The sequence below is a fragment of the Talpa occidentalis genome, unplaced genomic scaffold (assembly GCF_014898055.3).
Source record: "Talpa occidentalis isolate TD23 unplaced genomic scaffold, MPIMG_talOcc4v2.1 talOcc4.7, whole genome shotgun sequence".
Lineage (NCBI taxonomy): Eukaryota > Metazoa > Chordata > Mammalia > Eulipotyphla > Talpidae > Talpa > Talpa occidentalis.
Window position 1 is genome coordinate 63,858,027 of NW_023605083.1, and position 14,737 is coordinate 63,872,763.

Consider the following 14,737-nt stretch of genomic DNA (forward strand, 5'->3'; position numbering starts at 1 on the left):
TGCTGGAGGACCGTGGTTGGACTGTGGCCTGGGGGATAGATGGGAATAGATGGTGAAAGTGATACTAAAGAGATGATTTTAGAGTTTCTGTGGGGAGGGGGGAGAGGTCAGGAGAGACTGGGAGATTTCCAGCCTGGAAGCTGGGAGATGAGACCATTAACAGAAATATGAAATCAGTCAGGAGAAAAATACAAAATATGGAGTGGTGGGCTTAGCAGATGGGTTGGGAGAAGAGCAATTTGGTTTGGGTTTATGTTTGAGGAAATCTGCGTGAGGATGTTGACTAGGTTGTTGGAAAGAGAATCCTGGAGTCTATGGAGTAGACTTCTCAGGAAGGTGGGGCTTCTGGGGCCTCAGGAATTAAGAGTGCAGGGAGAGGAGGAACAGGACTCAGGGAAAGGTCTAAAACAAGCCAGCCCCGAAAGATAAGAGCAATAGTTCTCCATGCTTGTGGGCTAATGAAAGCACTGATTCTTGCCCCAGAGTGTGACTTGGGTGGGGCCCTAGGGGATACTGATGCCGCTGGCCCAGAACCACACTTGACACTGTATTAGAACAGGTGTTTGAAGAACTGGTGACTTGGTGAGAGGAGAAAAATTTTGAAACTGCTGCCCTGTGACCTGGAAGGTTAGGAACCAATGGGGGGCTTTGAGAGCCCAGCTCAGGCTAAAACCCACAGCTTGTTGGCAGGGTCCAGGTGGACAGATCAGAACATTTCTATAGATGTTGAGAGCAAGCTTTTCAGCAGCAGGAATGGAAAGTCAATGATTCAATTCACTGTGGACAGAGAAATGGTCAGGGGTTGGGGGGGAGGCAAGGGGTCAAGAGGAGGGATCAAACTACCTCTGTCCTTGTTGCTCTCAGAGAAGCTCTCCCTCCTTTCTTGTTGCCCGCACTCCAAGTCTGGGTCCTTCCTGCCTCCATCTACCTCCCCCTCTTCAGTCTGCCCATCACCGGCTGCTATTTACCTCTAGCTCCCAAATATCTCTCCCAGTCCCTCTGCTCTCCTCCACCCCCACCACTCCTAGGCCGTGTCAGCCCTCCCTCCTCCTCCACCTCATCACTGTAGGAGCCTCTTGCTAACCTCCTTCAGCCAGTCCTGGCTCTCCTTCCACCACCAACTCAGTCTCCGGGCTGCCAGAGCGCCCTTTTGGAGATACAAACACAAGCAGTCCACGTTCCTGTTCCTTTCAGCAGCTCTCGCCACCAAAGTTAGAGTTTATGTTGCTCCTCGCAGCTCCTGTCTCATCGTGCCATTCTATCTCCTTGACGCCCGCCCTCCCTCCTTGTCCCTTTCACACTGAGTTCCTGTCTCTTGGAATATTTCACCTCCAGGTCCTCCCCCTCCATTTATTCTTTTTTTTTTAACACTTTTTTTTTTTAATAGAGGCATGTTTTATTTATTTGTTTGTTTGTTTTGTTTGTTTATACAAGCACTGGGTACAGTCAGAAGCGCGGGAGGGTGAGAGAATTCACCAGAGCCAGAGCGGGGAGCAGAGCAGGCAGAAGGACCGAAGTACACTGCTGAGGGGAGCAGCGGGCGGCAGGAGAGGTCTGCGCGCCATGTGGGACCCTCCTCCGGTGGCCGGGGAGCAGCCAGGGATTGAACCGGCGCTGCAGAGGCTGCGGGCAGCTTCACAACCCAGCGCTCAACCGCTGCGCCACCAGGGAGGCCCCCTCCATTTATTCTTTCTGCCTGGAATGAGCCCTAGCTTCTGGTATTGCTCACTCCTTACCCTTCTAGTCTTTTGAGAAGCCCTCCCTGCTGTCCATTCTCCCTCATGTTAGCTCCTATTCCAAGATACCCCACGTCCCGCTCTTCTGTATGCTCCACCCACTAGACAGTGGCCCCATTAGGGCAGGAGCAGCCAGTGTGGTCTCGATGTGTCTCAGCACCTACAAGCGCTGGGCCTTAGCAGGTGTGCCTTAAGTTTTGACCGTTCCCTGCAAGGAATATGCTGAGACCTGAACGCATTCTCTACCTCCATGTTGTACCCACTGTAAGAACTAGTTACGGAGGGGTCTGACCCGGGGAAGAATGAGTCACACACATACTGTGAATGTTGGTTTTATTTATTTTTTTTTTTTAAAGATTTATTTATTTATTTATTTGTTTGTTTGTTTGTTTATTTATTTATACAAGCACTGGGTACAGTCAGAAGCGCGGGAGGGTGAGAGCATTCACCAGAGCCAGAGCGGGGAGCAGAGCAGGCAGAAGGACCGAAGTACACTGCTGAGGGGAGCAGCGGGCGGCAGGAGAGGTCTGCGCGCCATGTGGGATCCTCCGCCGGTGGCCGGGGAGCAGCCGGGGATCAAACCGGCGCCGCAGAAGCCGCGGGCAGCTTCGCAACCCAGCGCTCAACCGCTGCGCGCCACCGGGGAGGCCCGAATGTTGGTTTTATTAAGAAGTGAATCTGCTTTTCTATATATAAGTACAAGAGGCTGTAAAAATAAGTACTGCAAAATAAAATGGCTCTTAACATCTCTCCTCCCCGCTTCCCTTTACAACACCCACTTTAATCTTCCATTGAATAAAGTCTATGGTATTTGCTTTTTAAAAACAACAAAAATTAGCCCTGAGGCCAAGAGTCTGAGCTCCTAACTCTCCTGCGTGTCCCCTACAACGGCTCGGGAAAGGAAACTAGCTTTTTTTCCTTCAAGGTTTTATTTTAATGTAAAAATTATGGCTGATGTTCAGTGTTGGCAGTTCTTTCAAAACATCCCCTTGGGCTGTTGAAAACGTGGGCTTTGGTTTGGAGAGGGTGGGAAGGGAGATGGTACAGTAGGGCCTTGTGGTCCACGGTCAGACCTCTGGGTTTTCTCCTGAAAGCAGTGTGGTTCTCCCACAGGGAGGCCTAGCACGGCCCCTGGTGACTAGTTAGCCACGCCTTGGTGCCCTCAGAGAGAGCTCCTGGAAGAAGAGGGGCTGCTGCTGAAACCCCTTCCAGTGACAAATGCGGCTGCATGTATAACCTGATTGTCACCCTTGAGTTCATGCGCTAATGTTTGCAAAACCTAGTCTCTACCTAACAGGGCCTCTGAAAGCAGAGAAGGTTCTTTCATCACCTTGAAAGTGCTGTTCCCCAACCCCCTGAGACCCCGGAGTCACAGTAGGTGGACTCTGCGACTCAGGTTTCTTGGGCAGTGGGGTAGTTTGGTCACCAGTTCCTGGCTCCTTCCTCTGTCTTCTCAGGGCCTGGCCGGTGCTGGTATGTCCAGTGCTCCAGGTCAGCACCTTCATTGCTCTATGATGTCTCCATACTGCGACCACGAGGCTTGTATATAGGCCACGATGCTGTAAGAACATCCAGTGTGGAGAATTACAAGAGAACGGTTGGAACAGGGCAGAGGTATGCCTTTTTCTCACCACCAAGGGTGAGGGCTCTAGCCGTGTCCTCATCGACACACTAGAGGCTCCATCCAGCAGGGAGACATGCCCGAGGGAGCTTCTCTCACATCAGGCTTGCTCCCTAGCACAGTGAAGCCTTTGCTTCTATCTACTCCTTTTCCTGGAAATTCTTTCCATATCACTCCTGCTTGGTGATGAGCTCCCACATGCATCTCAGGATCAGGACTCGCTAATCCCAAGCAGAATTAACCGGCTCATCTTCTGCCTTTCCAGAGCCCCTTCATCTCCTCCAAAAATCATATTGTTCCAAAATGTGTGTGGACAAATGGATGCATAGAAATGAAAAGCTCTGTGTGAAGTCTTGGGTCTGCCTGTCCTTGGCCTGTCCTTCAACCCCTGGGATCCTGGGTGTTCTCATTGTTTGATTCCCAGGAACCTCATGTTCTCCGTTGGAGCCCAGCAATTCCTGACTGCTGACTGGCACTCGGAGCTGCTGGATGGATGGAGCTTCAGTCCAACCCTCCTCAGGGAAAGCTTTGTGGAAACTTGCACGGATTTTCCACCTTCCCAAGTTCTACGGGGTTCTAACACAGAAGGACATTTACTATACCTAAAACCAAACCCACTTTATTATATAACCAGCATGAGGAGAGTCAAAACTTGGAGGCAACGGGCTGGGGTTGCAGCCCTGAGTCCCAGCTGCCCCAGGGGGAGCCGCGTGCATGGCCAGCCCCTGACTTCATGCCACTTGCAGGCAGCTCTGGGGGGTGGAGGCCAGCAGGGCTGCTGGTAGCTGCCACACCCTCCTGACTGATCCCTCATTCATTAAACAAATGCTTTTGTTCTTCTTATGTGTGTGGTGTTCTTGCCCCTCCGGGGCCGACTGTGTACAACGTAAGTAACTGAAACAAAATCACTGAGTGGTCGCAACTGTCGGGAAGGAAAGGGGTAGGAAGCCCCGGGAGCATGGAGCAGAAGGACCTAATTGGCTTGAGAAGGGGTAGTCTCAAATTCTTGGAGAAAAGTGTTCAAGACCACGCCTGGTCAAGGAAGAGAGGCAGGAAGAACATGGGGGAGGCACAGGCTGGAGGGGGAAGGCGGTGAGCGCAGGAGGCTGGAGAGGTTGGCAGGACCATCAACCCATGGTGAGACATTTGGGTTTTGTCCTAAGAGCATTGAAAGCCAAAGGTAGGGAATGAGGAGACCAGATTTGTATTTTAAGGAAATTCCCCTGGCTCCCTGGGGAGAGGGGGTGCATGGGGATTAAGAGCTGCCGTGGGGAATTCCGTCTCCAAGGTGCTTTGGACTAGGGGAGGCAGCAGCGATGGTCAACAGGAAAGGACGGATTGGAGGTAAATTCTGGAGATGGAATCCATGAGGCCTGCTGGGTTGGTGGCGGGAGAAGGTGAAAAAGAGAGAGGACATTGGTGACGCTCAGATCTCCCCCCTAGGGGAGTGGGTGCCATTTAATGAGATGGGAAGACTGGCGGGGGAGCAGGCTTCGGCGGGCATCAGGGAAGGTGGGAAATCAATGTTTGCAAGCTTCCACAAAGCTTTCTCTGAGAAGAACCAATTTGGACAATTTCAATGATAATTCGAAGTTTTAAAAGTAGTTTGCTTAGGGCCTCCCCTGGTGGCGCAGGTGGTTGAGCGCTGCACTGTGAAGCTGTCCGCAGCCTCTGCAGCGCTAATTCGATCCTGGCCGGCCAGTGAGGGTCCCACATGGCGCAGCAGACCTCCCATGTCCTGCCCGCTGCTCCCCTCAGCAGTGTATTTCGTCAGTCTGCCTGTTCTGTTCCCCGCTCTGTCTTTGGTGAATCCTCTCACCCTCCCACACATCTGGCCTGTACCCTGATTCTTGTATAAATAAATAAATACATCTTTAAAGAAAAAAAAAGTAGTTTGCTTAGAGACTGTGAAGAGACAACTCAGAGGAGAACCCCAAAGAAGTCTTCCATCTGGACGTTTTTGGAGAAGAAGTGATCAGAGAGGTAGGAGGGAAACCAGGAGAGCGACAGTGATGAATCCCCAAGGACAGGATGATCTGCTGTGCCGGGAGCTCAGGGAAATCAGGGGTGAGGGTTGAGCAAGCCCACGGGGTGCAGCTCTGAAGTGTCATTAATGTTTTTAGAGAGAGGAGCAATGGATGTGGGGCCGGGAGATGAAGACAAGAGATAGTACGAGCAGACTGGACTCTGGAGAAGTTGGCTAATAAGAAGAGGAGAGGTGAGAAGGTGGTGGATCATGTGTCAGTTCTGGTAGGAAGAACTCAGGAGTGAGGTCTCTCTAACAGGATGAGAGGAGGCACCCAGACACCTGCTGACATTTCTAAGCAATACCAGGTAGTGGAATAGAGCAACTTCCTGGGTCCAAGTCTTGTCCCTGCCACTTATTCGCTATATCATCTTTGGCCAGTTACACAATATCTTAGAATCTCTGTCTCCTCACTCGCAAAATGGGACTAATAATAGTAATTAGCCCAGAGGATTGTTTGGGAAGATAAATTAAAATGCATAAAATATTTAAAACTGCCTGGTACTAAGGGCTATTTAAGTGTTTGCTATTATAATCATTGCAAAAGAATAAGGTTTGTAGATTTCCTTTGGGGAAGGTGAGGCCATTCTCTGATGGCTTCTGTCTGCTCTACGAAGGACCAGGCAATAGCTGAGTGCATGTGTGCTGGGAGGAGAGGGTTGCTGATGGGCAGAGCCACCCAGTTATTTCTCAGCATCTCCTTATTGCACATAAAGAAGCGCAAGCAGGAGTGGGAAGTTTCTCAAAGTGACATGAAATTGTCTCACTTTGGAAACAGGCAGGGCTGGGGCCACCGTCTCTTCTTGCAAACGGGCTACTGGCGGTTCTGACCCAAGGACCTCTCCTCCCAGACTCTGCCCTGCATGGCCGCCTTTGCTCCTGGCTCTGAAGTGTCCTGGGTTTTCATGTGATCAGGATGTACCTTAGAAATCTCTATTGGTCTTTCCTGTTGTTCTCAATGACTGAAAGTCCATTCTTGGCCTTAACTAGCTGTGAGAATTTTTCACGATCTCATTTATTTAGTGACTTTGTGGAACAGAAGGATAATGGAAACACTTTATGCCAGAGGGTCTCAATCTTGGTTGTACGTTAAAATAACCTGGAGAGCTTTTAAGAATTCCTGTGCCCCAGCTGCACCCCAAAATCTTGCGGGGCCCCGGGGGAAGAGCCAGATATCAGTTATTTTAATATTACTTTCTTCATGTGATCGCAATGTACACTGAATGAGGCTTTATTTGCACTTGTCTTTCTACTGCTAAATGTCTACAGCCGAAGGAAACAATTAGCACTTCCTTATGAGCCTCATTCATAGAATCACTCACTTACTTGCTTGGGTTAAGACTCTGTCCCTGCTCTATGATATAAGATCATGAAGACCCTGCAGAGCCTAATTAAGAATTGTGCAGGGGCCTCTCTGGTGGCACAGGGGTTAAGTGTCAGCACTATCAAGCTATTGCCAGCCACTGCAGCATGAGTCTGATCCCCAGCCAGGGAGCTAGCCCACATGGCGGGGCAGACCTCCCCTGTCTCACCTGCTGCTCCCCTCAGCAGTGCATTTCAGTCAATCTATCTATTCTACTCCCCACTCTGTCTCTGATGAATCCTCTCACCCCTCACTCCCCACACTTCTGGCCTAGACCCCAGTTCTTGCATGTATGCATAAATAAAATAAATCTTTTTTTTAAAGATTTATTTATTCATTTATACAAGCACTGGGTGCAGTCAGAAGCGGGGGAGGGTGAGAGGATTCACCAGAGTCAGAGCAGGGAACAGAACAGGCAGAGTGATGAAATACACTGCTGAGGGGAGCAGCAGACGCGGCAGGAGAGGTCTGCGCGCCATGTGGGACCCTCGCTGGCGGCCAGGGATCAAACTGGTGCTGCAAAGGCTACAGGCAGCTTCGCAGCCCAGAGCTTAACCGCTGCGCCACCATGACTGAGTCCAAGTGCATTGGGTGAGATGTCAAAGGCAGTGCCCCTGCTGTGTGGGCCCTAAGGTTCTTAACCAGGACAGAGTAGCCTTCCCAGCATACACCTGGACCTGAGAAACTGTAGAAAGGAACCAATTATTGTACATGGCTTTCATTTCTCTGGTTATATCTCTACTGTGTCACACATTAACTAGGCCCGCTTATTTCCTTTTGTTGCTTTTCAGTTTTTGTGTACGGTTTAGGTTAAAGAGACTGTTTCAACCAATTGCCAAATAGGACTGGATAACTTATGGTCAGCAAAGCTATGAAGAATCCATTATTCACTTAATCAAAGAGCTAAAACACCTGAGAAATGTATGTAGCATGATGAGTTTAACTAAGCTCATTCATTCAGTCAAGACTCAATGAAAACGGGGGCACAGAAAAGGCCTAAGTGCTTGGTCCATTGAGGACAGATCTGGTTTTAACCCATTCCTTGAGAAAGTGAATACTCCTTCCTGTCCACTGCTTACACAGATTTTCTCAACTGTTTGATATTCCTGTATTATTTTTCTCATCCATGAAAAAAGGCAAAGAGTCTTCATGATTGATAACCCCTGTCTCAGGAGGTTCAACATTCTACAAAGACAGGACCCGATACTATGTTGTGATGAGAGAATTCTGAGAAGGGCCTTATCACCATCCACTTTCTGTCTCTTCCAACTTGCTCTCAATTATTTTCTCCTCTCTTGCCTATTATAACAACACTATGTGGTATGTAGTGCTATTAGGCAAGTCCCTTTAAAATGAAAATCTTTATCAAATCCCTTGCATCTTATTGTGGATATATGTATAGTGTTCCTTTCTCTTTGGGTGAGAGTGATAGAGGGATTTAAGGGCAGGACAAAGCAGTTCTAGCTCCTATAGCAGCCGCAGGCCACACTGGCCACTGACACTTGATATGCATTCAAATTGAGTTCAAATTAAGATGCGCTGTAAGCATAAAATACATACCATATTTCAATGATTTAGTAAAAAAAAAACCCTCATTAATTTTGTAATCTATTCACATGGTAAAAGATATTGGGGTCAAATCAGTTATTAAAATTAATTTCACCTGTTCCTTTATCATTTTTAAATGTGGCTGTTAGAAAATTTAAAGTCACATCTGTGGCTGACACTTGTGGCTTGCACTGTATTTCCAGTGGACGAGGTCAACAGAACACATTTCCTCGTGGCCCACTGTGGTGATGATGGATAAGTGTGCATGCCGAGAGGCCAGGAGCACCCCTCTTATTCCTCAGCCTTCCTCCTGCCTGTTAGCTGCCAGGCTCTCGTGCTCTTGATTTTTAAATTCCCCAGAAAGGTGAAGGGAATTGCATAAGGTTCTCTGAGGAGCTCACCCAGTCCAGGGGCCAGAAGATTTCAGGGGCACTGAGCACAGAAGCTGCCAGGTGCTAAGCTCTAGGAGGGCACAGGGAAGAAAGTTCTTGGAAGTGAGAGAGGAAAAGCTCACTTAAATAGAGCTAAACAAAAGGTCTGAGTGGTTCAAGAGGATTTCTCATTGCAACCTCTGATTGCAGGTATAGAGGTCCTTTTAAACAAATCATATTATAAAACTGTCAGGAAGTACTAGATGGGGACTCTGTTCATTATTTACGACTTTGGGGAATTCCATATTATTCTTTTGGGGAAGCAATAATCAAGAGGGTTTTTTCTTTGTGAGAGAGCCTATCCAGAACCCCGCTGCATAAAATTCTTGACCTAAGCCCCAGTCCCAACCCAAACCCCAACCACTGGTCCTTTCTTACCCAATCGGGAGGATGGCAATGAAGGAAAGAACGGAGGAGAGAACAAAGCAGGTGCCCACAAACTTTTCCATGGTGTGCTGATAGATCTGGTTAAACACCGTGGATGTCACCACGGATGTCAGAGCCAGGGACAGCTGCAGGATGACGAACACCTTTCCTGTGGGAGGGACAGAAGTTACCGAGATGGCGTGCCGCTGTTGGCTCCATGTTCCCTGATAGTTGAGTTCCAGGGAGCTCTTGGGGGACCCTAGCCCTTCCCAGGATTCCCTCAGTCTTCACAGCTCATGTCGCTGCCTCCTGTTGCCTCCTGCAGGCTCTTCCTGCAGCCTTTGGATGCAGCGCCTTAGCAGCTGACTTTGAGTCACTCCCACCCTCCTGTTTTCACTCCCTGTCTCCTGGGTGGACACCTGTAGGTTCCTAGTGAATTCCAGGCTGCTTCTGGAACTCTCAGGTATCTTCTGCAAGTCCAAACCTGTGCCTCAAGCCAAGCAGCTCTGAAAGGGCCCAGGTAGAGAGAAGCAGAGGGTTTTCTTACCGTAGGAGGAGCCCTTGATGAGTTTGGAGATTGCTGATCGGATGGTTGTGATGGGGATGAGGGCAAACAGCATGACAGCCCGAGCTGGAAAGGAATCACATGGGAACAGCTCATGGTAGCCCAGGCTTGGCCAAGGAGTCAGTTAGAACAAAACAAAAGTCTCACTTGGAACCCTCTCTCCCCACCGTCACCCTCACTGCATGTCCTGCCCTGGAAGAAGTGGCTTCTCCGCTGGCAGCCTCCAGCCCTCCTGGACCACACAGACTCCTCTGTATCTAATAGAGCTGCAGACCCATCTGCCAGGCAGAGGGCATGGTTGGCATGACAATGTATGGTGAAGTGTGTCTTTAGTGGCAGAGTTAAGGGAAATGGCACTGATGTCAATGAGAGGTATCTTCTGTCGCCATCCAGAACACCTCTGGGAGATGGTCCTTTGGCAAACTCAATCCAGAAACACCTGCTACTAGTGCAGTTGCCACACACCCTCCTTCCTCTGGCCCTACTATTTATCCCTTTGCAGTGTGTGTGTGTGTGTGTGCGCGCGCACGCGTGCGTGTGTGTGTGGTGTGTGTATGTGTGTGTGTGTGTGAAGTGAGTGTATGGAGGGAGGTAGAAGTGGCAGGAAGGGAAGGGGAGAGGGGTGTTCTGGCCTTTACCCGTGGCCCGTTTCACTGGGAACTGGCCAAAAGCAGTCTTGCTGTTTTGTTAGGTATTTTTTCTGAAGGACAGCCCTTCAAGTTCTATCTAATATGATAGCTACTAGCTGTGTGTGGCTACTTCATTAAAATAGAACAGAATTTAAAATTCAGTTCTCTCTTCAAATGTTTGATATGACTAGTGGCTATGAAACTGATACAGAACATTTCTATCATTATAGAAAGCTCTATTGTAGCTCTGGTCTACAGCTCTCCTCTGGTGGTTGCCTGACCTGTGTCCTCACATGAAAACCTCATTTTGCTTCCTTGAGGGAATGTTTTACATTGGTTCTGGGAGACATTTGTGGAGAATTTTTATCCATTTTTTAAAGCCTTTGCTGGGCCCCAACAGCTGCATTCTTACTGCTTCATTTCTTTAAAATTGAATAGAATCTTGGGGGCTCCCTGGTGGTGCAAGGGGTTAAGCACCACACTAGGAAGCTGTCCGCAGCCTCTGCAGCACGAGTTCAATCCCTGGCCGGACAGGGAGCAACCCACATGGTGCAGCAGACCTCTCCTGTCTTTCCCGCTGCTCCCCTCAGCAGTGTATTCAGTCAGTCTGCCTGTTCTGTTTCCCACTCTCTGGTGAATCCTCTCACCCCCCACATCTCTGGCCTGTACCCCAGCTCTTGTATGCAAAAATAAATAAATCTTCAAAAAAAATTGAATAGAATCCCAACCCCATTTTCTCCATCCATCTAAGGTCATCTCGAAGCCCCTGCTACTAACTCTGGGCACCACTGGCCACCCTACTCTGGACCTCCTTCTGGGAGGTTCTTCCCAGCCACCCTTCAGGGAACATTTCAAAGGGTGATACAGTTAACACAGTGCACAGCACAATACGGGTAGATCAAGTTCACATTATCCTGTCTCCCTTATACCTCCTGGGTAGCAGTACTCTCCCTGATGAGCTGGGGCACTAGACCCCAGCATCCCTGGTGTCAGCCCCATGATGCAGGAGGCCAGCAGTGCCCTCATCCTACCTCCCCAAGGCCAGACTCACCAATGTAGAACATGTATGTCTCTTTCACAAAAGCCAAGAGGAGTGCTCCGGACCCAAAGGAGACCATCCCAATCATGATCATGGTGGTGTCCCGGAAGCAGCGGGAGAAGACCAGCACGCCCAGGAAGCTGGTGATGAAGATGGTGTACCCTGCAGCCATGCCATAGCCCAGCTGAACCTGGTTCCAGTGGAGAGGCGCTCTCAGCACAAAAAGAGGCATCACATCCACCGTGCCCACCACTGCCAGGTCATATATGATGGCACCCACAAAGAGCAGGACAATGACAGTTTTTTGGGGCTTTGCTTTGCTGGGAGATGGAAGGCGCCCTGCCACACTCTGCTTGTCAGGCTGATCGGGATCCAGGGTGCGGTATGTGCCAACCGTGCCAGACACAGAATCTACCGAGGGCAGTGCTTTGCTGGTCCTGGCCAACGACACAGGAACCTTCAGCACGAAGAGGCTGTAGAAAAGGGCAAAAGCTGAGCAGCTCACGCTGCAGGCGGTCAGCACCAGGCCATGCCTAGAGTCCCCAGTCATCTGCTGGAAGAGATGCCCCGACACCATGCTCCCGCAGAAGCCAGCCAAGCCATAGATCAAATCGAGGAGGATGAGACGCACAGAACGGCGGCCCTCGGAGGAGCCCAGGGACCCCAAGGCCATGATCCCCGACCAGTAGGCCGAGAAGCCACCACACAGCCCGCCGATCGCTGCTGCTCCATACAGCATCTCCACCGGCCAGTTCAGCAGCACCTTGAGCAGCAGCCCGAGGCGGAAGAGCAGGGAGCCCAGCAGGGACACGCAGATGGAGATCTTGCGGTGGTAGCGGTCACTCAGCCAGCCCAGCCCGTAGGCGGACAGCAGGGGCGTCAAGCCCGCCACCAGGTTGTAGGTGATGTAGAAGTTGGAGATGTCTTTCTGCTGCTGGTCCTCCTCCGGAGACCCCCGGGGGGACGGGCTGGCGCTGTGGTTGGAGGAAGATGCCCCTGGGCTGGCTCCGTAGGACTCTTTCACCACCAGGAGCAGCCCTGGATCGAACAGGGCAACGGCCAGCTGGGTCGAGGCCACCACGGGCTCGATCCAGGTCCGCACCTGGAGACGAGGCAGGGCGCCTCTCCACGGGCCGGCGGCCTGGGTGCCCATGTAGCCTCTCGCGCAGGACGATGAGGGGCCTCCTCGCCGGCAGCTGCTCTGCAGGGCAGGCCCTGGTGCGGGAGCGCAAATAGGTGCGGTGCGCCCTGGAGGGAGGTGAGCGAAGCTGGAGCCGGGCGCGTGTGACCGCAGCCAGTTCGGGGACCGAGTGACCGCCCCGACCGCGGCCACTCCTCCCGGGACCAAACAGGGCCGCGCTCCGCCCCGCGGCGGCCCAGCCGGGCTGGCGGCGGCCCAGGGAAGCCGCGCGCGGGAGAGTGCACAGCGAGTCTCTGCTCTGGCGTCCCGCCCTGTGGCCACGCTTTCACGCTGCTCCGGCAAGCGCGGCCGCCGAACGGGGACCGATTTCTCCACTGCGAGGCAACTCTGGACCTCCCGCAGCTCATCTCCGGGCTCAGGTCCCGCTGGGAAGGAGCCCTTGGCACTGGGCCAGAGAGCAACATTCTGCTGGCCCTGGAAGGATGGTTTGGGCGAGGAGTGGGGTGCCTAGACTTCTGCCTGGGATCAGTGCGGGATAGAAGGTTGTCTTTGGTGAGTTTCAAAGCAACAGGGACCCATGTGGTAGGTAGACGGGTAGCATAGACTTGGAGAGAAGCAAAACGTCAGGAACTCTATTATTTCTTGGAGAACCTTGATTTCCATTCCTTTGGATAAATGCCCAAAAGTGGGATTGTTGAATGGTATGGTAGTCGTAAGTTAATTTTTTAGGAACCTCCATACTGTTTCCTATAAGGCCTGCTCGGTTTTGTATTCCCACCAAGCTTGCACATGGGTTTCAGTTTCTCAGATCCTAGCCTGTACTTGCTGTTCTTGTTTTGCTAATAGCCATCCTGGCAGGTGTGAGGTCATGTCTCATTGTGGTTTTGATTACACTTACCTGATGATTAGTGACAATGAGCATTATTATATACATGTTGGCCTTTTGTATGTCTTCTTTGCAGAAATGTCTATTCAAGTCTTAGTCCATTTTTTCCCATTGAGTTATTAGTTATTTTTTTTTTTTTGGCTTGATTTGGTTTTACAGTTGAATTGTAGCAATGCCTACATGTCCAGTCCCTTTAGGTCCAAGTGCAGACAATTCTGCCTTCTGCCAAGAGAAAGACCCACTCAGTTTCTCATTAAAGATGTGACCTATGGCGCTGACCTGGCAGCCCCTTCAAAGCTTTCTCACTCCCTTCTTTTTCCTCCTCACCTTGGTAGGTACTGTTTCACCCAATCCATGCCTGGCTCTCCCACTCATTGCCAACTTGGTTTTTTCAGAAGCTGCAGCAAAGCTGTCCAATCAGCCTGTTCTTGTGAGGGGCAGAGGCTCCTCTGGGTAGGTTATGGGAGAAGATGACATTCAGCAATCAGATAAGGCTGTGAGAATAACAGCCTGAACAAGACTCTGGCCACTTAATTAAGGAATCTGTCTATTCTTGGGCCCACAGACACTAGAGGGCAAACTTTACCCTCTGAGAGATTCCCAACAGCTCTAGGACAAGTCTTGTGGGAATTGGATCATCAAGAGACTAGCCATCCTGGCATCCTCCAGACCTGCAACCTTGAGTCATCTGACCCAGAAATGACCTAGACCCAGGCCAGTCATTGTGCTCCCAGTTTAGGCTACTATGGCTATATCATATTTCATCACTCTCCTCTTCATCAGTGAATGCAGGCCCCCAACTGCCTGGCTGGGGTTAATACTTGATAATCCTCTGTGGTCTGAGGCACTAGCAGGGCATCGTTCCTGAGCCAGGCTGAGCCTTGACCCTGCCACTTCAGTGTCTGGCTCAAAGCTGGTGTATTAAGGTGCGGAGGTTAAATTCTCTTGTCTTATAATGTTAAAAGTCACACTATTTGAGAAAAAGGAGAATTAAAAAAGTAACAGCTAACATTTGCTGACCCTATGTAGGAAGCACTTTACATGAATGAGGAAATTTTATCTTCCCATGTCCCCAATTTAAAGACCAGAGAGGTTAAGAAATTAGCACAAGATCATCATCATCATCATCATCATCACAGCCAGCTTGTGCTGGCTAGCTAGATGATCTTGTGTAAATTTTGAAATCTTTGAAAGCCTGTAGCTTTCACATACTGATGGTGGTGAGTTTTATTTCAGAGTGTCCTCTCAACCAGCATAGGAACATGGGCAGGTGTAAAAACACCACAGTCGTGATGACAGTACCGCCCATCAACAATATATTGCACATGTGGAGAGGAACAAAAGGAGTGGATGGGGGTCACTTATTGAACGTAGATCCAGGTCCTT

General features: G+C 50.3%; 1 protein-coding gene across 1 annotated transcript; it reads right to left on the bottom strand.

The window, feature by feature from the left end:
- Positions 1-2,361: 2,361 nt before the first annotated feature.
- SLC46A2 (solute carrier family 46 member 2) lies at positions 2,362-12,523 on the bottom strand. Its single transcript, XM_037492850.2, has 4 exons — positions 11,337-12,523; positions 9,639-9,722; positions 9,104-9,260; positions 2,362-3,295 (listed from the first exon to the last, which is right to left on the bottom strand). The coding sequence occupies exons 1-4, from the start codon at positions 12,475-12,477 to the stop codon at positions 3,238-3,240; spliced, it is 1,440 nt and encodes a 479-aa protein (XP_037348747.1). The 5' UTR covers positions 12,478-12,523; the 3' UTR covers positions 2,362-3,237.
- Between the last annotated feature and the right edge of the window lie 2,214 nt (positions 12,524-14,737).